This window comes from Heterocephalus glaber, unplaced genomic scaffold, assembly GCF_053883595.1.
Source record: "Heterocephalus glaber isolate CG9 unplaced genomic scaffold, H.glaber_assembly_v1.0 deba00001689, whole genome shotgun sequence".
Lineage (NCBI taxonomy): Eukaryota > Metazoa > Chordata > Mammalia > Rodentia > Bathyergidae > Heterocephalus > Heterocephalus glaber.
Window position 1 is genome coordinate 13215177 of NW_028258414.1, and position 22156 is coordinate 13237332.

A 22156-nucleotide genomic window follows, 5' to 3' on the forward strand; every position below is an offset into this window, starting at 1 on the left:
TCTACACAAAAATATTACATGACTTAGTCAAGCAGGAAGGTTAAGCAAGGAAAAGAGGGAAACTAATTCCTCCTTTCCAACACAGGAATAAGCAGATTTAAGCCTGATGATTAATAATGTAATATTGTACATTCCAAGGTATAACTTTTTTTTTTTGGATATTAGTAGGGCCCTGCTTTCTTATACCTACAAAAGATTAACTGTTGTCATTTAGGGATGCCTAAATTTTATGAATCTCTAAAAATGTACTTTTTGGAAAAATGCAATTTTTCATTATTTAGAAATTTAAAATGCTTTTTTTCCTATTCACAACTCAATGTCTTAAGTTATATTTTATATTCATCTTCTTATGGCTTCAGAAAGAGAGTGAATAAAAGCCCAATGCTACAAATATGTGGTAAGTTACACAGACCTATGTTAGAATCTAAGGTCTACCACCCACTAAGTCTAACTTTAACATCTCTAAGCCTTGACTTCATTATAATATAAAATGAGTACAATAATACTACCTATGGTTAGAGTTGCTGTGAGAATTAAATGAGTTAATATACATTTCTGGAGTAGAGCAAGACCTACATAAATTAAACCTATTAATACTAACAAGCAGTGGCTCAGACAGAGATTAGGGAATCTAATTCAGATACAGCTCCAGCAATGGTCAAGGAATATGCTTGGAAAAGTGCCTGAAATATACTGATGCCATAAAGAGAAATAGCAGATTTGGATGAATGCTATATAATGTTGTGCCCAGATCGCGAAGTCCCCAAAGACCACCAAGGAGCCGATTCCGATGTAAACACACGAGGGTTGTTTATTCAAGCTCGAGCAGGGGCACTCAACCGTCACCGACGCAGCGGATCAGGATTGAGAGCCCAGAATTCTAAATCAGCAGGGTTTTTATTGTGGCTACCGCAAGGTTTGGGGATGTTCCATTTAGCAGCTACATGATTGGTTGATATTTAGCAAGCATGGGGGGTTGAGGGGTGGCTACATGTAGAGTTTATGGGAAAAAGGAACAATCAGCACATTGACAGAATGTTCTATAGATAATGGGCCCGGGAGCATCTGTTTTCTGGACAGACAGAGGATTGAGTTAGGAGCTGTGTCTTTTTTTATCTGTTGTCCCACAGCAAGGACATTTTATCATTATTTTATGGGCACAAAGGAGACTAGGGGAATAGTTGACTTCAGTGAAGTGGAATTTATGTCAAGGCCACTTCACGGTCTTATTTTAAGATGGAGTCGAACTTTAAAATGGAGTTAGTTAGGTCTCACAATACCATGATATATGGTCCCATTCACCACTTATAGGGTATCTCCTGCCTAATTGTTAGGACTATCAGAATTAAAGGGCAATAGCTGTAATACTGACTAGGAATCCTAAAAACTGCTAACAGTTATCTACTTCTCTATAAGTAGGATATGTCAAAGAGCAATAGAGAATCATTTCCACAATGAATATATCCAACCATAATTCTCCTGACCATAAGGAAAACTAAAACAGCAAAAACAGTGCTTTAAATTCAATTCTAAATACTGACCAAATGGTTTTGAGACTTGTTTCAATGAAAATTATATGCACAAAAATAATTCATCATCCCTCTTCATTTTTTCAGCCAGAAATTTTCAACCAGTCATAAAAAAGAAATGCACATTACTGATCAATACTGACGTGAGGATTCCATGGGCTCTTTCCAGAAGTCTGCTGCTAGCTGAATTAGCAAATATCCCATCTTTATCAAGCAAGGAGGTGTTAGCTGTTAGCTTGCTCTGACGAATCCCAGGTCTGACATTCCAGGAAATATCAAATGTATCACTGTTAAAAAAAAAAACAAAACTGTAACAACATTGCGTACAGCTTAAATAAGTAAAATAAAACATAAAATACCAAAGTTAAGATGTAGAAAAATTTCTAAATTAGCAGAAAATAATTTTAATTGAGATCAATCTTTTTCTCATTAAGAACAAAAAAATTCTGGAGATTCTATCACATTCATACAAATGTGCATGTAGGTGAGCTCATCACATAACTGACATCTTTATATTATTACCATTCAATAATCAGTAAATAATATAACATGCTATATAGCATACTATCTTTTTGATAGACTGTAGAACTTCCAAACATTACTATAAAATGGTTAATCTTGTATGCCAACTTGATTGGCTTGAAAGACACTAGGGAAACTAGAAAAGGATACTGCTAGGTATATTTGGATGGGTCATGGGAATGTGACCTTGGGGACAATATCTGGTCCCTGGCCATACCCTGGGTCTCTGGCTCTCATTCGCACCCGCCCCCTCTGTTTGTCCATCCGATTCTCTTTCTCTCTCTGCTGCCATGGAATGAACAGTTATCTTTTGTCATGCCCTTCTTTTCACGGATGTTTCTGCCTTGAAACCAGCCCATGTTAGACAAATCATGAGTCAAAAATAAAATTTTCTCCATTAACCTGTGTATGTCGAGCATTTTGTTCTAGACATGAAAAGCTGACTAATACACTAGAAACAAAAGCAATATATCTTTGTAACATGGAAAGCATACTGCTTTCCCAGCTTTCACTTTCCTTTTTTACCTAGGCAAAAGATGAAGAGAAAGTCTGGGAAGTGGGCACCAGTATGCATAAGTGAGAATGGTAATATTACTACAGAAGTCAAGAGCAATACTGAACACAGAGGTTACCAGTTCCTGCTGAGTTTCCTAACCAGAGGTTACCAGTCCCTGAGATTCCTATGAGGATTCACTTCAATCTCTTTTTTTGGGGGGGGGGCGTACCGGGGACTGAACTCAGGTCCTTCCGCTTGCAAGGCAGGTGATGGAACCACTTGTGGAGAGCGAAGGGTTGAAACAACCCTGAGCCTTTTGAGATTCTTGAGTCAGATAAGAACATAATGAGCCAGGATAGCCTTTTGAGATTCTTGAGTCAGATAAGAACATAATGACTGCTGGACAAGAAAGTAACATTCCCGGAATTGTAAAAATATAATTGACCTTTTCCCTGTAAAAATAATTAGTCACCTGGTCACGAGCGGAGGAGGGGAGGGAGGCTGTGGGTGATGAAAGAGGATATATAAAAGGCTCAATAAAGTGGGAAGGAGAAGGCTCTTCCTCTCCTCTCCTGTTCCTTTCTCTTGAGTTTGTGTTGTTTTTCTTAATCCTCACCCCTCTCCCTCAGGTACTGTTCGACTAGTGACGGCTGGCTCCGTCAACCACTGAGCTAAATCCCTGGTCCGACTTCAATCTCTTTTATGTGATATCAAATCACACTGGTTCTAAAAGATAACCTCAAAATCCACTCATTTTTAAAAACCATATAAAATAAGATCATTTCTGAAAAAATTTTAGGAATCAATTATTTCACTGCAATTCTTCAAAAATAGTATTTACTGGGCCGGGGAGTTAGCTCAGTGGTTCCGGTGGCTGCCTTGCAAGAGCAAGGTCCGAAGTTCAGTCCCCAGTACCAAAAAAAACAAAAATAGTATTTACTTCTGTTCTCACTGTAGCATTTTATAACACAATGTCTCAAATGGTAAGGAGTACCCTGCCCAGACCAACAAGAAGAGCTGCACTGAAACCGACTATCAAATAGTCTATTTCTGTTTCATTGTACATATGTACAGCATCTATGCTTTCTCTCAAATCATGCGTTTTTATATGTATCAACACTAGAAATCAGAATCTACAACATGTAGCAGTTAATTCTTAAAACAGCCTTTCTCAGTCCACTAACATGTGGCTATCTATAAGGTACTAATTCCTAAAGAATGGTAACATAACCTAAAAGTTTTAATGAAATATACTGTGCTTCCCGATGCCTCAAGATTAATTAAATAGAATATGGCATTAAATTAAGTTAATTAGACACCATTTAATTATAAAGCTCACCCTGTATTTCTACAGTATACACTATTATGTGCTGCTGGTGCTAAATTCTGATGATACACAGTACTAGTTTAAAAGGTATTTTCTCTTACTAGTCGCGGCGGTACACACCTGTAATCCCAGTATTCAGAACTGCCACAAGTTCAAGACCAGACTGGGCAAAATAGTGAATTCAAGGCCACCCTGAATTACAGATCGAGATCCTATCTCAAAAAAAACAAAATTAAAAAAATAAATAAATAAACCAAACTAAAGACATGAATGCACAGCATTTTCTCCCAATACAGATCGGTTTATTTTCTTTACACATCCCACTCTGCACCTGTCTCTTCACATCAGCTGCTTGCATATGGGAATGTTTTCTTTCAGCTGCTGATGCAGATGTTTCAGTTAAGTCATATTAAGACACTATTCAAAAGCTGCAATAGGGCTGGGGATTTAGCCCAGTGGTTTCGCCGCCTGCTGCGCAAGCGCAAGGACCCGAGTTCAATCCCCAGTACCAAAAACAAAAAATGCTGCAATAATCTACGATAGGTTCTTTTTTTTTTTCTGAGACAGGGTTTCATTATGTAGTTTAGGGTGGCCTCGAACTTGTAGCAATCTACCTGCCTCAGCCTCCCAAGTGCTGGGATTACAGATGGGCACCACTACTCCTGGGAGATAGCTTCTATGCTTTCTTTCAAATCATATTTAGATACAAAGTCATTTGTCTCCAGTTTATAATTACTTAATGAGTTTTACCTCTCACTGGAGGAATAGTTACATGTTCTTGTTTTTATACAGACTATATCAAATTTAAACCTAGATCACAACTGAGTTAAAATATCACTCTTATTCATTAAAATTGTATTTTTAGGTTAAGGAACATTAATTTCATAAAATTCCTGACTTCATTAATCCTGCCAATTGCCTAAGAAGTTACTGTTTTATAAATAAGAAATCTTTTGTTATTCTCATGAGAATAAAAGGCGTTAACTATTTGCAAAACAAATTCTTTATAGGGTACTTCTTTCATGGTCACTTATAAATAGATGAGAAAGCTACTGTTACAGGTTTTCTGTGCATTTTCATAAGAGTGATCATCTATATCCCTATAAAATGCAGCTGAGAACCTTGAGATAGCCCTTATACTTTGTTACCCTGCTATCAAAACAAAATGATAAAAAGAAAATTCCTGAGCTTTTATGATTAAGACCTACTTATAAGGAAAATTCCACAGAGAAAACCCAAAAGTCCCCCTTTTTAAAATTTTTTGTCACAGGGTCTCACTAATTCACCCAAGACTGGCTTAAACTTGCAACCCTTTGGCCTCAGCCTCCCAGAGTACTGAGATTATAGGTGTGCACTGCCATGCCAAGCTATTTGCCACTTTTAGAGCATACTAAAAAATTCATTAAAAATAGCAAAAGCTAAGTTTTGCTAATTATATTCTGGAGAACTTCCTTAAAACTGTAGGGCCATTATCCAGAAGCACTCATAGGCAAGTTCTGTTAACTCTAACATATTAATTTACCACATAATTGATAAAGGAGTCAAGAATAAAAAACTAACCAAACTTGACTTTCTTCAGTTTTAAAGACACAAAAATAATAAGATTATTAGTTATTTCTTCTATACTTCCTTGAAAATATAAACTTACTGCTGGTTTTTTTCATTTAGAGTATTCACGCCCTGGAGATCAGAAAGAGGTGTTCGGGGATTTTTCCGGGTTATACCTAGAAAAAGAAAAGGCAGAAAACTTCGTTATCAATGCCAAGAAAACTAAACACGAATCCATCTTTCTAGAGACAAAAACTAATGTACATCAATGTTAAATATTTACTAAATATGTCAGAAATCTCTAAATAATAGTACAGACCAAGTCCCATAACTGTTACCATAAATCTGACTTAGTCAACAACTATCCCAATTAGGAAATTTAATAATGAACTCAACATTTCTCACTTCAACATTAACAACAGGAAATATAAGAGGAACTGGGTTGAAGGAATAGAAATATAAATGTTTACCTTATTTTGATACTCAAAAAATTTCTAGCCAGATATGGTGGCACACACCTGTAATTCCAACACTCTGGAAGTTTGAGGGAGAACCACAAGTTCAAGCCCAGCCTGGGCAACTACAGTACAGACAACTTGTCTCAAAATAAAAGATAACAAAGGGATGGGGATGTAGCTAAGTATGAAAATCCTGGGCTAAACCCCCAGTATAATGAATGAATGAATGAATGAACAAATGAACATAACCCCTTTGCATCATTTTTCAGCAACAAATACACTGCTGACATGGACAGTCAATTTTAGATATCAACTGATCTTATAAAGGTACTAAAAATTAAAGATGACTGTTTCCTTTAGAGCTGAATATTTTAAAATATAATTTTCTTATAAGTTCAGTAGGCATGAAGCTATAAATTTTCATTATACACATATATACCTAAACATTTATGTAATATATATGATATATTGGAAAAAAGTGAAAGTTATCTTTATTTGATATGACATCTTGTATGTAAAAAACTTCTAAGGAGTACAAAAAAAGTATTAGTTCTAATAAATTCAGCATAATTACAGTAAACAAAATCAATATAAAAGTCAATTATATTTCTATACAATAGTAGTAAATGTCCTGAAAATAAAAAACAATTCCATTAATAGCATTAAAATAATATAGTAGATTTAACAAAACAATACAAAATGTCTACATTAAAAACTATACAGTATCATTAAAAGAAATTAAAGATCTAAATAAATGGAATACTATCCATACTCATAAACTGGAAAATACAGTAAGATTTTAGTACTTCCCAAACTGACCTATGGATTAATCCAATTTCTATTAAAATTTCAGTTATCTATTCTTATAGAAATGAACAAGCTGATCTTAACATTAATACAGAAATGCAAGAGACCCAGAATAGGCAAAAAAAACTTAAAAATAAAAATAAAGTTGGACGACTCATATTTCCTAATTTCAAAACTAACTACAAAGATGTAGTAATTGTCATAAAGAAATGAACTGTTAGTCCAGAAATGAAGAAAGAATAATCTTAGTCCACTGAAGAAAGAATAATCTTTTATACAACTGATTATGTGAAAGTTGTATTTCCACAAGCAAAAAAAGAATAAACTTGGACAGAAGAACTGCATGTAAACACTAATACTACAAAACTTTTATAAGGAAATATATCTTACAGATACTAAGTTAGGCAATGGTAACAGATATGGCACCGAAAGCACAAGAACCAAAGAAGAATGGACAAACAAGGTTATTAACAAATTAGATATTTCTGTGCTTCAAAGAATACTACCATATCAAGAAAGGGGGAAAAAAAAGGGGAAATACAGGCCACACAATAGTATAAGTTATTTGTATATCATTTATCTGATAAGGAATTTGTATTCAGAATATAAAAAGAACTCTTACAACTCAATAACAAAGACGAAAATCCAATTCAAAAGTGCCAAAGGATTTAAACATTTTCTAAAGAAGATTTTTAAATAACCAGTAAGTACATGAAAAGATCCTCAATATCATTAGTCATCAGAAAACTGCAAATCACAACTTCAAGGAGATACTACTTGATACCCACTAAAATGGGTAGAATCAAAAAAGACAGCTAAGTTTCAATGACATGTAAAAACTAGAACCTTCACAGAATGAATGTGAAATGATGTATTCAGGTTGGAGAACATATAACAGTTCATCAGAAGTTAAAGACTGAGTTACCCTATGAACCAGTTAGTTACTCCACTGCTAAGTATACATTCCCAAGAGAAGCGAAAACAAGTATACAAAAACAAGTACTGTGAATATAATATGCCTTGAAATCAATAGTACATGGGACAAATGTTTTTAACCTGAACATATATTGTTTTATTTGTTCAGTTCCTACTTTATGGACATCAATTATCCCCATGACAGATTATCACTTTCTATCTTCCATCTTCATTATTTTTCTCTACATCTTGAAATATATCATCCTATGCCTTTCCTCAATGTAAGTAATTTAATTTTCAACTGTTTTTTCTCTATTTTCTGAACTCACAGAGGTGTTGTTTTATATGTTTGTTTAATTAGCTTGAAAATCTACTTTCAATATCATTGATCCCTTGGAATGTTGATCTGTGCTACTGCTTTACTGGATTAATGCAAGTGCTCTACCACTGTCCCAAGCCCAGTTTCATGTTCTTCAACTTTGCCGTACCACAAAGTTCTCACAAATAATTTCCCCCTTCTTGGTGAATCTTCTCCACGAACACAGTAGTTCTTTTTGAATATCTGTGACTTTCTTATATCCTTCTATGTAATCACTTTTAGATCAATCATTAAATATTTTAAACATAAAAGAAGTGTAAGAAATAATATACTGAAAACCTGAGACTGATAATTCAGATTAAAAAATAAAGCCCTGTGAGAAAAACAAAACAAAACAAAAAAATAAAGCCCTGTGAATCCCCCTTCCTGATCTCATTCTAAAGCATCAGATTCCAAGATCTCCCATGGTTGGACTGAGCAAAAAAAAAAGAAATTTAAAATAGGTATCAGAATTATATTCTTGGACTTAAGAAGAAAACAGTCTTAATGAGCTAACAGGGAAGAAATCTAAGGAGAGCAAAGGAAACTATACCAAGGAACCAAATGGATATTCTGGAACTGAAAAATAATTTCTAAAATGAAAATTTCATTGAGTTCAAGTGGAGACTAGAAACAGCATAATGAAGTCAGCAAAGTAAAAATTATTCAATGTAAAGATGACAAAGGGCAAAACAGAAGAAAAACAAGAGTCTGAGCAACCTGTGAACTGCCATATAATCTAATACATAATACCTCTAATATTGTTTAGTGCATTTTAATTTACTGGTATGACTGATATTTCTGTAATTTTGTGCCATTTTATTTTATGCTTTGTATTTACTCTGTATGTTTTTACATGGCCTTCTTACTGAGTTATTTTCTTTAATCTCTGATTTCTTTTTTTCCTCTTTGGAAGATGTATACACTTTCTGTTCATTTATCCTTAAACCTTGAAATCATTCATGAATTACAAACTAATTATGTCTTTTCTTTTCCTGAGGAGTATAAGAATCTTCAAATGCTTTAATTCCAGGCATCCTCTTCCCAGTAGCAAATGTTACTATTACCCAGTATTTTTTCTATTTTTCCCATTAACCAAGCAAATTAGACATTACCACTCATAAGTTTTATAAAGTAAATGCTATTTAGTTATACATATCAACCAGTTTATTACATCTGAAAACATTTTTAGTGTGTTCAGCTTCCTTTTCTAAACTCTTCCTTTTCTGGGTTCAACTTCCTTTTCTGAATTTTATAACTTCCTTCAGTGGAGATCTATTCAGATTACTATGTAGCTTTATTGCTGTCATTCATATTTTCCTGGTAAAACTTTGTCTACCCTTTTATTTTCATCATTTTAAGAATCTTGTAGATACTATTTAATTAAATGTTTGGAAAATTCATTTTGAGAGTTTAATTGGTAAACTTAAGCTATTTCTATTAACTTGCTTCTGGCATTTATTTCACGTTTTCCACTTATTTCACTCTTTAAATTCATTTATTTCCTTCTTGGTTTTCTTTTGCTAAAAGTTTCTCATTCTGTTTTAAAGGAAAAAAAACTCTGAAGTGTTTTTATTGGGCTTAAATTTTCTGAACAGTAAAGCACTCATTTTCAGTATACAATTGGACTAAATTTTCAAAATGCATTCACCACATAACCTCCACCAAAAGACACAGAACATTTCCAACATTCTCAAAAGGTTCTTCAGGTTTTTTCTGTGCAATCCCCTACATGCACCCCAAAGTCAAGACTAGGACCAATCTGCTGTTCACATAGACTGGTTTCTATTATCTAGAATTTGATATAAATTGATTAAAACAGCAACCCTCTTCTGTGTAAGGCTTCACTCAGCAATAACATTTTAGAGATGCATCTCTAAAAGTCTTTGTGTGAATATGCTTTCATTTTTCTCAGGGAAGTACCTGGAATTCCAAGTCTATGGGATATGTAGGGAAAATATACTCATTCTTCTAAAAAGTAACAAAATGTTTTCCCAAACAACGGTACCATCTTACACTGTTCAACATCCTGTTCATTATTATTATAAACTTATATTCAAACAGGCACAGAAAGTGTTAATGTGACCTCACTGTGATTATAATTTTCAATTCCCTAAACACTAATGAATTTGGACATTTTTCATGAGCCTATGGATCATGTACACATCTTTTTTGGAAGTATATATTCACATCTTTTGCTCAGGTTTTGAAAATCTTATGCAAGGTTTTGGTGTGTGTTTGGCATACTGGGGACTGAACAAGGGGCCTTCACAGTAAACTACATCCCCAGATCACTTTTTTTTTTTTTTTTGAGAAAGGATCTCACTGAGTCATTAAGTTACCCAGACTGGACCTGAACTGTGATCCTCCAGCCTTAGCCTCCCTAAGTGCTGGGATTATAGGTGTGCACTGCTGCATCCAGCTTGAGTTCTTTTTATATCTTGTTTACAAGTCTATTACCAAGTAACAGAATTAAAAAATACTAAAAATACAGGTTCCCAGATTGTGACATGGTTTTTTTCAATTTTAATATTATTTAAAAAGCACAAGTTTTCAATTTGGTGAGCTCTAATTTCAATTTTGTCCTTTTATAGTTCATACTCATATGTCCCATCAAAGAAATCCTTGCCTGTCTCAAGACTGCAAAGATTTTCTTTCAGGTTTTCTTCTATAAATTTAATAGTTTTGATCCTCACCAAGAACTGTATGACCCACTTCAAGTTAATTTTATATACGATATAAAAGTTGAAGTTCTCTAGTAACAAATAAATGTTGTTCAGTTCCATTCACTCAAAGTACTATCATTTATTCTACTGAATTATCTCAACACCTTTGTAGAAAATTAACTGATCATATTATGTGTAGGTATGTTTCTGTACTATTTGGTTCACTGATTTGTTGCTTCTTACACCAAGAGAACAATATTGTATCATGATTATTTTAGTCTTGAAACCATATGAGTTCTCTGGCCTTGTTCTTTTTTCAGAATTGTTTTGGTCATTCTAGGTATCTTTTGTTTCTATACAAATTTTAGAGTCAAGTTGTGAAATTTTTACCAAAAAACTGCTGTGGTAATTCACTGGGATTGGAATTTATCTATTATTTGAGGAAGAACAGTTGTCTCATACAAAAATTGTACACAATAACAAGCATCTCTCTTCACTGTACTCTTCAATCTCTTAGTAGTATCCGAGTCTTATATACTGTTAAACTTACCACTATTTATTGATGTAGTATTAGTCATCTACTGTATATTAAATGACTGCAAACCCCAGCAATTTAAAAGTTACCATCACAGAGATTCTCCAGTAGTAAGAATTCAGGAGGATTGCTTACTGAAAAGATTCTAACTCAAAGTCTTTCAAGAGACTGTATTCAAGCTGCCAAGCAGGGCTCCAGTCATCTCAAATCCAGAATGAAAACGAACGCTCTGCTTCTAAGGTCTCTCATACAGTTGGTGAGAAGCCTCAGGTCCTCCCTGTCTGTTGTTTGAAGGTTTCACTGAGACTCAATAAGGCCCCTCATAAATGGTATTTGGGTTCTCTGATCAATAATTTAAGCTCCAGCAAGCGACAAAGTACCCAAAGTGGAAACTGCAGTCTTACAGCTTGGGTAACACATTATCACTTACACCATGTGTTTTTGTCACATAGAACAATTCTTATAATATGTAGAAGGGAACTGTACACGATTGTGCTACCAATACGACTGGCTGTCTCAAACATATTGCAAACAGAAATCATAAATTTTATTTTCCTAGTGTTTATGGCTAGAATAAAATTTAATTTTTTATATCTACCTGGTATCTTGTGAGATTGTTAACTTCACTTTTTAGTAATACCACTGTTTAAACTCCTTAACATTCTATGTTAATAATGATGTTGTATATTTTTTCACTTTCAATTTCTGTACTTCTACTTCATTAGTTTCCTTACTCCTTTGCGGATGACCTTCAGTAGAACACTAAATCTGAGCAGCAAAGAGAGATGCCCTTGCTGTGTTTTAGGAGTTAGGGAAAAAGTCTGCTGTATGACTTTCATGCATATCCTTATAAAGTGAGGAAGCTGCTCTCAGTTGCTAGGCTACTAAAAATTTTAAAAGAAATATATGTGAAATTCTGACAAATTTTTTCTCCATCTATTGAGACAGTCGTGTGTTTTCTTTTCTAGATGGCTAACACAGTGACTTGATTAGACTGTTGCTACAGTTTGGATCTTGAGCATTCCCCAGAGGCCCACATGTCAAGGTTTGGTCTCTAGCCTGGCACCACTGGGAAGTGGTTGTAACTCTTAAGAGGCCCGGCCTGGCAGAAGGCCTTCGGATCACTGTGGCTGTACCTGTACCAGCAGATGAGCAGTTCTGCTAAGCTACATGCCTTGCTGTGCAGTGTCAATAGTCAACAAATCATGGACTAGAACCTCTAAAACCATGAGCCAAAATAAAGCTTTTCTCTTTATCAGTTAATTATCCCAGGTAATTATTACAGTAACAGAAAGCTAACACAATTGTGAAGCCAATCTTTCATTCCTGGAATAAATTTTTCAGTTGGTCTTCATGTATTATCCTTTAATATAATGCTGAATTCAGCTGGTTCTTATTTTGTTAAGGGTATTTATATCCATCTTCATAAAGTTATGCATGACTGTAGTTTTTCTTATAATGGTTTTGTCTGTTTTAGCAGCAAAGTAAGAATACTGGCATCATAATAAGTTTACATTGTGTTCCTTACTCTATATTCTGAAAGAGCTGTGGAGAACTGGTAACTTTTCCTTTCTTAATTTTTTTTAAAACCCAGTCCTGAACCTGAGCCTGAAGTTGTTTGTGTGTGGCAAAGATTTTAATTATGAATTCAGTATCAACAGATATACAACTTCCTGATAGAAGGAAGAGTGGTGCAAATGCCTAGTGTTGGAAAGTAGCATAGCACCTGGGCCAGCAGAAAGAGGGTCAGAGTAGCTGCAGGGATGTGAAGCTTGGGAGACCAAAGGCACTGGTGATCAGCAAGGCTTTAAAGGCCGTCAGAGCATGTTGCTTATTCTTAAGAATAGTGAGCTCCTGATATTTCTTCAAATATGTTGTCTTCTTCAATATAACAAATACTTTATTAGGAGAGGAAAAAACTCCCAAGTGTCAGAATCTAATTTTTCCTTACAATTTAGAATGGAGCTTTCCAGATGACCTAAGGCAGGGATCAGCAACTTTTCAAAGCAAGGTGCTAAGCTCACACTTCTCATTATCTTGACTTGCAAGGAAGGACCAACTTATAAAAAGCAAAATGGGAGCTGAAATTTTTCAGAATACCACATGAGATGTGTCCTCTTCAGAGGGTCTCTCTGCCACCTATTGGCTGGGAACTAGAGTTTGCCTCCTTCCTCATTTCAGTTTTCAAGCCTTGTATAGTAAATTTACTTTCCTCTTTTATTTTCAATGAGTTTAGAGTATCATTCATTCAGTCAGTGTCTAAATAAAAGAAGTTCCCAACTCAAAAAACAAAAACAAAAAAACCAGATATACAACTATTCAGGTTTCTGTTTTTTCTTGGGTCCATTTTGATACCGTTGACAATCAAGGCATTTATCCATTTCACATTAGTTGTTACAGTATGTTTATGTTACAATAAATGTCTCATATATTGGCACAAATGTTCGTTAATTTGCCCCTCAAGCTGTTTGATGTTTAGAGCACATATAATTGTGTCTACTCTTTTATTCCAAATAATGTCTTCTTATATACATGGTTGATAAGAATGTCTAGAACTGTACTGTCCAGGAAAGTTGCCACTAGTGATACTTGGCTATGTAAATTTAAATTCATTAAATGGCACTGCAATTTCAGTCTCATTTGTACCAGCCACATTTCAGATGCTTAAAGCCACCCATAGCTAGTGGCTACAGTCTTGGACAGTATAGCTAAGGGCATTTCTGTCATCACAGAAAGTTATATTGGACAATATTGGGCTACAGATTTATCAGTTTATTTTTCTTTCTAAAAGAACTAAGTTTCACTGTTTTCCTCTACTGTTAATTTGCTAGCTTTCTATGTCAGTTTTCAGGTCTCAATTTTATTTCCTTCTTTCTACTTCTTTTGGATCTAATACTATGTTCTTTTTTTCCTAGACTCATGATGTAAATGCTTAAATCACTGCTTTTTAATTTTTTTTTTTTTTTTTGAGACAGGGTGTTGCTACATAGCCCTGGCTGTCCTTGAACTCAAAGCTATCCTCCTGCCTCAGCCTCAAGTGCTGGGATTACAGGTATATGCCACTTGCCCAGATCACTGCTTTTTTTTCCCTAATACAAGAATTTAAACCAGGTGTGGTGGCACATGTCTGTAATCCCAGTGCTCTGGAGACTGAGGCAGGAGGATTGCTGTGAGTTCAAGACCAGTCTGGGCAACATAGTGAGTTCAAGGTTAGCCTGTACAACACAGCAAGACCCCATCTCAAAAAAAAAAAAAAAAATTAAAGCTATTAAGTTTTCATTCTAAACACTTATGTAGATGAATTACACACACTGTAATATGCTGTTTCCATAATCACTCCAATCAAAATACTTTCAAGTTAGCGTTACGAATTTTTCTTTGACCCATGAGTTATACACTTTGCTTAGTTTCCAAGCATTGGAGGTTTTCCAGATATCTTTCTTTTAGTAATTTCCATTTAATTCCAATCTGGTCAAATGATATACTTTAAATTTTGAATCATTTCTGTGAACTGACTAATGCTGGAGACCAGACACTCTCAAAAAGGTGAAGGTAATGAGCTAGAGTAAACCTCCAACAACTGCTGATCTTTCATCTTACTGATCAAATCTTACTTTCAATTGTCACAAAACTGGACTGAAGGCCAGAAATATGGGTTCAAATGGAAGTGAGATTCTTGTACGCTACCCTCTCTTTTCCTCCTACGTGGGATTACTTCTCAGTCCCAGGGCTCTTGACTTTTCTGGAAGTGAAGGTGCAGCTCATGCTCCTTAAGAACCTCAACCTCTCCCCCAACTTCTAATTTCCATCCTGTCAAATCTCAGAGAAGAGCCACCACAGAGACAGGGGAGGACCACCAGAAATTAAAAGGAGGAGGAGGAAGAGGCGGAGGAGCCACAGTATCTTATATGTCTGAATCTGAAAGGCCACACACTGTCACTTCTGCCACACTGCATTTGTTAGAAGCAAGTCACTAAGTACAGCACATGCCTTTTGAAGGGAGGCATATCAAACAATTTTTAGGCAAATTTTAAACCATCAAAACAATGTCATAATTTTTACTTTAAAAGAAATTAAAAGAAGGAAAGAAAATATTTAGCTATTTTTTAAAACATATTTCTGGCTTCTTCATTCCTTCCCAAATCCAAGGATCAACAAAGTAGAGTCCATGGCCCAAATCAAACCCATTGCCTACCGTTTTATCTCATATGAACTAAGAATTGTTTTTAAATAAGTGAGAAAAATAACATTTTTGTAACATGAAAAGTATATGAAGTTTAAATATCAATATTATAATAAAGTTTTATTAGAACAGTCATATTTGTTTGTTTATGCATCATCTATGGCTCTGTTTACAGAAGAGCTGAATAGTTTTCAACAGACATCTTATGATCCATAAAGTCAAAAATATTTACAACTTGGCCTTTTGCAGTAAAAATTCACCGAGCCCTAGTACAGACCAAAATTACCAATTAAAGGTAATTTCCTTTAGCCTGAAGAACTTCCATTATTATTTCTCAGAGTATCGTAGCAGACATCTCTGCCTAGTATTAGCAGGCCATAAGTGGCACAAGCTTCTTGCCCCTCCATAATTCGGCTATATTACATTAGAAATATCAGGGCCTTGCTGAGCTCACTTCCAGCCAAGGTCAACTTGACTCCAACTAAATTCTTCCCCTCTGAATTAACCGTTTGTTCTCTTCAGTAAAGATATGCTAGTGCCTCCTTTTCACAGTCCTGCCTGCGATACCTGCTATCAGCAGGTGTCCAAGCTCTACCCTGCTCCCCTCCTTCCCATGGTTGTTATGAATAAACACTGGATGTCCCTGGTTGGTGCCTTTTGTCTTTGCTGCCTAAAGCAACTTAGATCAGCCCCAAGACCCAGCTTCTACTCTTAACTCTCTGTGCCTGTGTTCTCTCTTTCTTTCTCAGCTTGCATAGTATTGTCTCACAAGAGATCAAGACCAACTACAGGAGTCATCAACACTGTTCTGTATAGAGTACATATTATATTTTCTTTTTTTGAGACAGAGTCAACTCTCCATGTAGCCCAGGCTGGCCTTGAAATCGTAAGGATCCTCCTGCCCCAGCTTCCCATGTGTTGGGATTACAGAGGTGCATCCCCACACCTGACAAGAGTGCATATTATGATGACAAATGTCTCTCAGATTCTATTTATCTCAAAATGTCTTTATTTCATATCCATTTCTGAAGAATATTTTTACTAAATGATAACGATGTTACAAATAATATGATAGCAATCATTGATACACCTATGTACTGTGGAAAAAACTTTTCTTCTGACAGTTAACTTCACTGGAAACAAACTGCAAATACAGAAACTTCTGGCTGAAATGTGGTTTTGTTTTTTTGGGGTTGAGAATTTTAAAAATTATTTTTGGATACCCTCTGGCCTATACTATTTTCACTGAGAAGCCAGGCATTAAGTGTATCATTATTCTCCTATATTTAATGTGCCAATTTTGTTTCTGGCTACTTTTAAGATCTTCTCCCTAAGTCTGAATTTAGCAATTGGCCTACAATATGCCTAATTATGATTTTCTTTTATATTTATTTTGTTTGGAGGTCACTGATTTTAGATCTGGAAACTAGTGTATGTTTGTTTTTAACTAAACAAGAACCTTTCTGCCACAATGTCTTCAAATAACTTTCTGTCCCTTTCTCTCTCTACTCTTAAATGGGACTCAAGGCAGAACGACTTGAGCTTTTTACAACACAAGCTATATGCAAGTAGAAAATGTCCTCAGTCAAAAAAAAAAAAAAGTAGCCAACTTGAAAACCTGACCTACTGCAGTTACACCTTTCAAGGATGATCTCCTGTTTGGGTTCCACTGTTGTGGTAGAGTTCCTAGGGTTTCCCTTGTGTACTCCCAGCAGTCAGCCAGGGTCATCGGAACAGTTACACTGTAAATTTGAGGTTTTGCCTGTTAGCAGTTCTCCCAGTTCCAAGATTTTCCTCCTAAATTCCCAACTGCTCTGATAAGACTTCAATTTTGTTCTCTATCTCCTATTTCTAGAACTATGGGAGCTAGAGAGCCCTTTGTACAAAAAAACCACACACATACAATTCTTACCCATACAATTCTTACCCACTACTTTGCTTACTTTCAAGAAGGAACAAATCCTGCTTTCTCCCTGCTTTTGGTGTTTTCCTAATACTTTCAAGTAGTTGATTATTTTAATTTTTCCCCCAGGTTTTATCACTGTTACCTTCAGAAGAGTTCCTTCACCTCACCGATTAACAATTTCTTAAAGCTGGTAGACCTCTAGTTTTTTAGAACAATTTCCTAAATTTGAACTTATAATTTCATATACCATAAAACTGTAACTACTGTTAGGACATAGTGGAAAACAGAATAACTACATAAAATAATGTAAAATCCCAATGTCCAAAAATGTATAAATTTGCATGTAAAAACACATAAATAAACAGCCTATGCTGAGGTTGGTTCCTTTTTACCCTGGATGCACATATAGTAAGTTAGAATATAGTCAGGGCTGAAGTTGTCAAGCTGTGAGTCATGACAAAACGAAACAAATAAACTACTTAAGAGTTAAAAAGAATTAATTTGAGCTCCCCTAAAAGATCTGTAAACTGTTTTAAATAATCTGCCATGGGGCCAGGGATGTAGCTCAGCAGTGCCATGCCTGCCTGGCAACACAAGGTCCTGAGTTCAATTCCCAGCATGGAAAAAAAAAAAGGTGCCATGGATTAAGAGACTTAGAATGGCAAGATGGATAATCAGAATGAGGACTCAAATACTTTTTAGAAACACTAACAATGAGTAACTTTCAAGAATGTCTTTTTAAAAATGAAGTACTTACCTTTGTGCTTTTTAAGATTAGAACATATTTTAAATAGTTTTGCAAAACATATTTTCTTATACTAAGACAATATATATAAAACTAAAAAAAGAACTCACAACATTTCCTTTTAGGGATTCTACTTATATTCTTCCTTCATTGACACTGAATACTAAAATTTTGTGGAATTCCCACCAGAAAAATCATGACACTGAAATCTGTGGCGAAATTTACTAAAATCTTAAAATAGATTATGTAAAATAAATTCAGTGCACTATAGGCAATTACTGAATTAGGCTTGAAAGATTCTGAAGATTCATTTATTCTCACAATAGCTGTAGCCCAACATCTGTACTCTCACGACAGGCAAAAAGAACCAATTCCATGCAGAATGAATACAACAAAGAGCAAGAGAGGAAATAGAAACCAAGGGCATCTTTTACACTGAGTTTATAAAAACAAAAAAAAAATAAAAATATGCACCATTGCTCAGTTATTCTTCCTTAAACAGAAATACTGACGTGGGCTTTGCTCTAAACCAAACACAGGAAAATCTGATTGGAGGACTGCAATCAACCTAAAGAGATTTGCCAATGATACACAAAAGCACCATGCTGGCGCTGAAATTCAATCATGAGGAAGTATAAAAATAAACCAGGTTTCAAAAAGGGTTTGAGGAAACTTTGGAAGAATGATGGATATCATGATTACAGTGATAATTTCTTGAGTGCCAACATATGTTAAAACTGACCAAGTTCTCTTTGTATGCAGTTTCACTTCAATTATATCTCAACAAAGTTTTTAAAAATGAACAAGAAAAAAGTACTGCTCAACTGTATCTATCACTCAGCTACCTGAAAAAAGGGGAAGCCAATTCAGGGTTGGTAACCAAGTTTAATTAATAGCTCAATGATCACAGGCAAACAAGACAGTCACACACATTTAAAAAAACAAACAAAACCGTATCAGCACTTTCAAGGGGAAACACTACATTCTTAAAGAAAGTATCCTGAGACTCCTCACAGGATTATAGAAGTCACATTGCCTATGCAATGCAATCTAGGTCCCACCCTGTGTACAATGCTCTTGGTTTCCATTTCCAAATGGATGTGGATGACACAGAGTTTATCAGAATTTGCAGCCTTACTGTACTTCTCTTCCTTGCACCTCTGCAGAATCTCTAAGCTCCTCTGGTGGACTGGGTGTTGGAGAAAGCTAAAACTATCCATACTTTTCAAAATTGCACATGGCGCTGTATCATCATGTCCTTAGGAAGCAAAGAAAAACAAAAAAATGGAGAAAAGACAAGACATTATATAAGCCAAAACCAATAAAGAATCAAACACAATGCTGCCAACTATCTTAAGATGTATAAACAATATAGTATAAAGGTTAAATGTGAATCATTTTTCCAATTTATTTTGAGAAAACTGCATACAAATAATAGGGAAAAATAAAGTTCCTTTTCAGGTTGTTCAAAGTGTCCTTTTTTACTACCCAAAGTATTAAAGTTTCTAAATTAAAATATTTAGGGGCTGGGAATTTAGCTCAGTGGTTTCACCACCTGCTGCACAAGCACAAGGACCCAAGTTCGATCCCTGGTACCAAAAAATAATAATAATAAAATAAAATATTTACACATTTCAAAAACAATTTATATGATTTAGTTATTTTTTAAAAATAGATTCTTTTCATTGGGTCTGACATAACATCAGCATATAGTTGGCAACATTGCTAGCACCCCAGAGAGAAATATACTCAAAACAGTTCACCAAAAATCAAATAATTCACAAATTCTCTAATTAACCACACTTGTAGGAATTTCAAGTGTGTCAATAATCAAAGTGTGAAGAAGAAAAGCATCATAGAGCAAAGAAACCCAGCAGTACTTTTTTTATATATATAAATCTCAAAATAGAGCTGGAAAATCTATACTTCACCACCACTTCTTAGGAAAATGAGACAGAAAATCAGGTACATGGGAAAGGAAGAGCACACACTCAAGTAAAGACCAAATCCCCAGATTAGTGTTATTTAAATAGTGAGTCACTCCAGTAGTGGGGAGAATGGGGGTATCCAAACCATAAATATTAGCAATAAATGAACTGAAAACAGAACACAAGGTTTTTAGTCTTTCGGGGAGTTGTGTATCATTTTACTCAGGGATCACCTGGAACTTAAGAGTATAATGTTCAAATTTAAATTGTTTTGCCTTTAAAAAACAAAAGGTGCATAATTTAATAATAGAGGCAAATTAACCAACACATAAACAATGAATTAAAGTTTTATTAGTGCACTTACTATATTAGGAACAAGATACAAGGTAATAGAATCATTTTAACAGTTAAATACTGGCAGAATATTACAAAGAGGTTTGCCAAGAACATATGTTTTTGTTTTTTGGGATTTTTTTTGGTACCAAGGATGGAACTCAGGTCTTTAAGCTTGTGCAGCAGGCAGTGAAACCACTGAGCTAAATCCCCGGCCCAAGAACATATGTTTTAATCTCATTATAAGTCCCTAAATGGGTACCTAAATTCAGACAATAGGCATCTACATTTACCAAAGGATAAGGAATCTTATAATCAATAAATCAAATACTACAAATAAATTTTAGGCTTTTAAAAAAAGATTTGAAATGAGTATATGATAGTAAGTTACCAAGTTAATAAAGCACTATCATTTTACCCTATGACAATCAATAGTTGCAAGTGTTCAATGTTACAAAAAGACACAAGTATAACTAAGTTTACCATCATTTCATATTCAAAAGACTCCTTAGTAAAAATACTCTATCCCCATTATTGGTAATTCTACTTGATGGGCTGCTTGGGGAACATATATGATCAAGCATCAGACTAGCCTGCATGTGGGTAAGAGTCAGCTGAGGTGGACCAGCTGAGAAAAAAATTACCTGGTAAGCTCTACGTATTCCAACCAATTGTAATTTTAAGATGTTATCACCAAACGATCTGGCCCTTCAGTAGATAATTTGATAACCTGCTAGTCAGAAAAAATTCAAGATTATGAATGCTGTGCATGGGGACGCACACCTGTAATCCTAGCATTCAGGAGGCTGAGGCAGAAGGACTGCCATGAGTTTGGGGCCAGCCTCGGCTACATAGTGAGTTTGAGGCTAGTCTAGACTATATAGCGAGTCCCTCTCTCAAAAAAAAGTAAGAAGAAAACGATTATGAATGAAGTGTTCTGCGAATGAGTGCATGATATGAAATATACTGATTTACTGTATAGAGCTTTAAGAAATCTTTCAATATCAGCCAACCTTTCATTCCTAAGTAACTTCTACTAGGTTATGGTGTATACTACTTTAAATGTTCCTAGCTTCAGTTCTCTACTATTTTGTTAAGAATTTTTGGGTATATATAGGAGGAGATATTTGTTTGTGGTACTCTTATCACTGCTTTTTTTTTGGTACCAGGGATCAAACTCGGGACCTTACGCTTGAAAGACAGGCGGCAGAACCGCTGAGCTAAATCTCCAGCCCCCTCTTTTCTTATCATGCTTTAATCTGGTATCCAAGTAATACTGCCCTCAGAAAATGAAATGGAAAGTATTATTTCATCTTCTATTTTTTGGAACAGCTTATGCACAATCGATATTAATTTTTCAAATATTTGACATAATTCATCAGTGAACTCGCTAAATGGTTATTTCTGCAGGTTTTTTAAATTATTAATTCAATCTTTTTCTTTGTTATAGGCTTATTCAAATTTTCTATTTCTTCTAGAGCAGTATTGGTGGGTTGTGCCTTTCTAGGAATTGTTGCATTTTAACTAGTTTTCAATTTTTTTACTTTATCTATATAACCAATCTTTTTTTCAACTTTCATAATTTTACCAGAAATGGCCCTTTCCTTTCACTACTGAAATTATTTAATATAAGTCTGTTTCATGTGTAGTCCAGCTCAAGGTTTGTTAGTTTCGCTTATCTTTTCAGAGAATCGAGTTTTGGCTTTTTTTTTTTTTTTTCACTATTTTTTATTTTCAACTTCATTTATTTCAAATCTAGTGTTTCCTTCCTTCTGCCTGCTTTGGGTTTAGTTTACTCTTTTTCTTCCCTCTAGAATCTTATATTATTGGTTCAAGATATTTCTTCTTTAGTAATATAATTGTTCAAGGGCTATCAACTTCTCTGTGAGCATTGTTTAGC

General features: G+C 34.9%; 1 protein-coding gene across 20 annotated transcripts in view; it reads right to left on the bottom strand.

The window, feature by feature from the left end:
• The window catches only part of Myo9a (myosin IXA), a 305400-nt gene that overhangs the window by 111392 nt on the left and 171852 nt on the right, over positions 1-22156 (bottom strand). For 19 of the 20 annotated variants that reach the window (XM_087198928.1, XM_087198925.1, XM_087198926.1 and 16 more), the window contains 3 exons: positions 19134-19253; positions 5523-5598; positions 1673-1816 (listed from right to left, as the gene is read on the bottom strand). In XM_087198928.1, the coding sequence (XP_087055054.1) occupies positions 1673-1816; positions 5523-5598; positions 19134-19253 (340 nt within the window). The remainder of the gene's footprint in view (positions 1-1672; positions 1817-5522; positions 5599-19133; positions 19254-22156) is intronic. The other variant, XM_021236974.2, reaches the window with a different exon arrangement.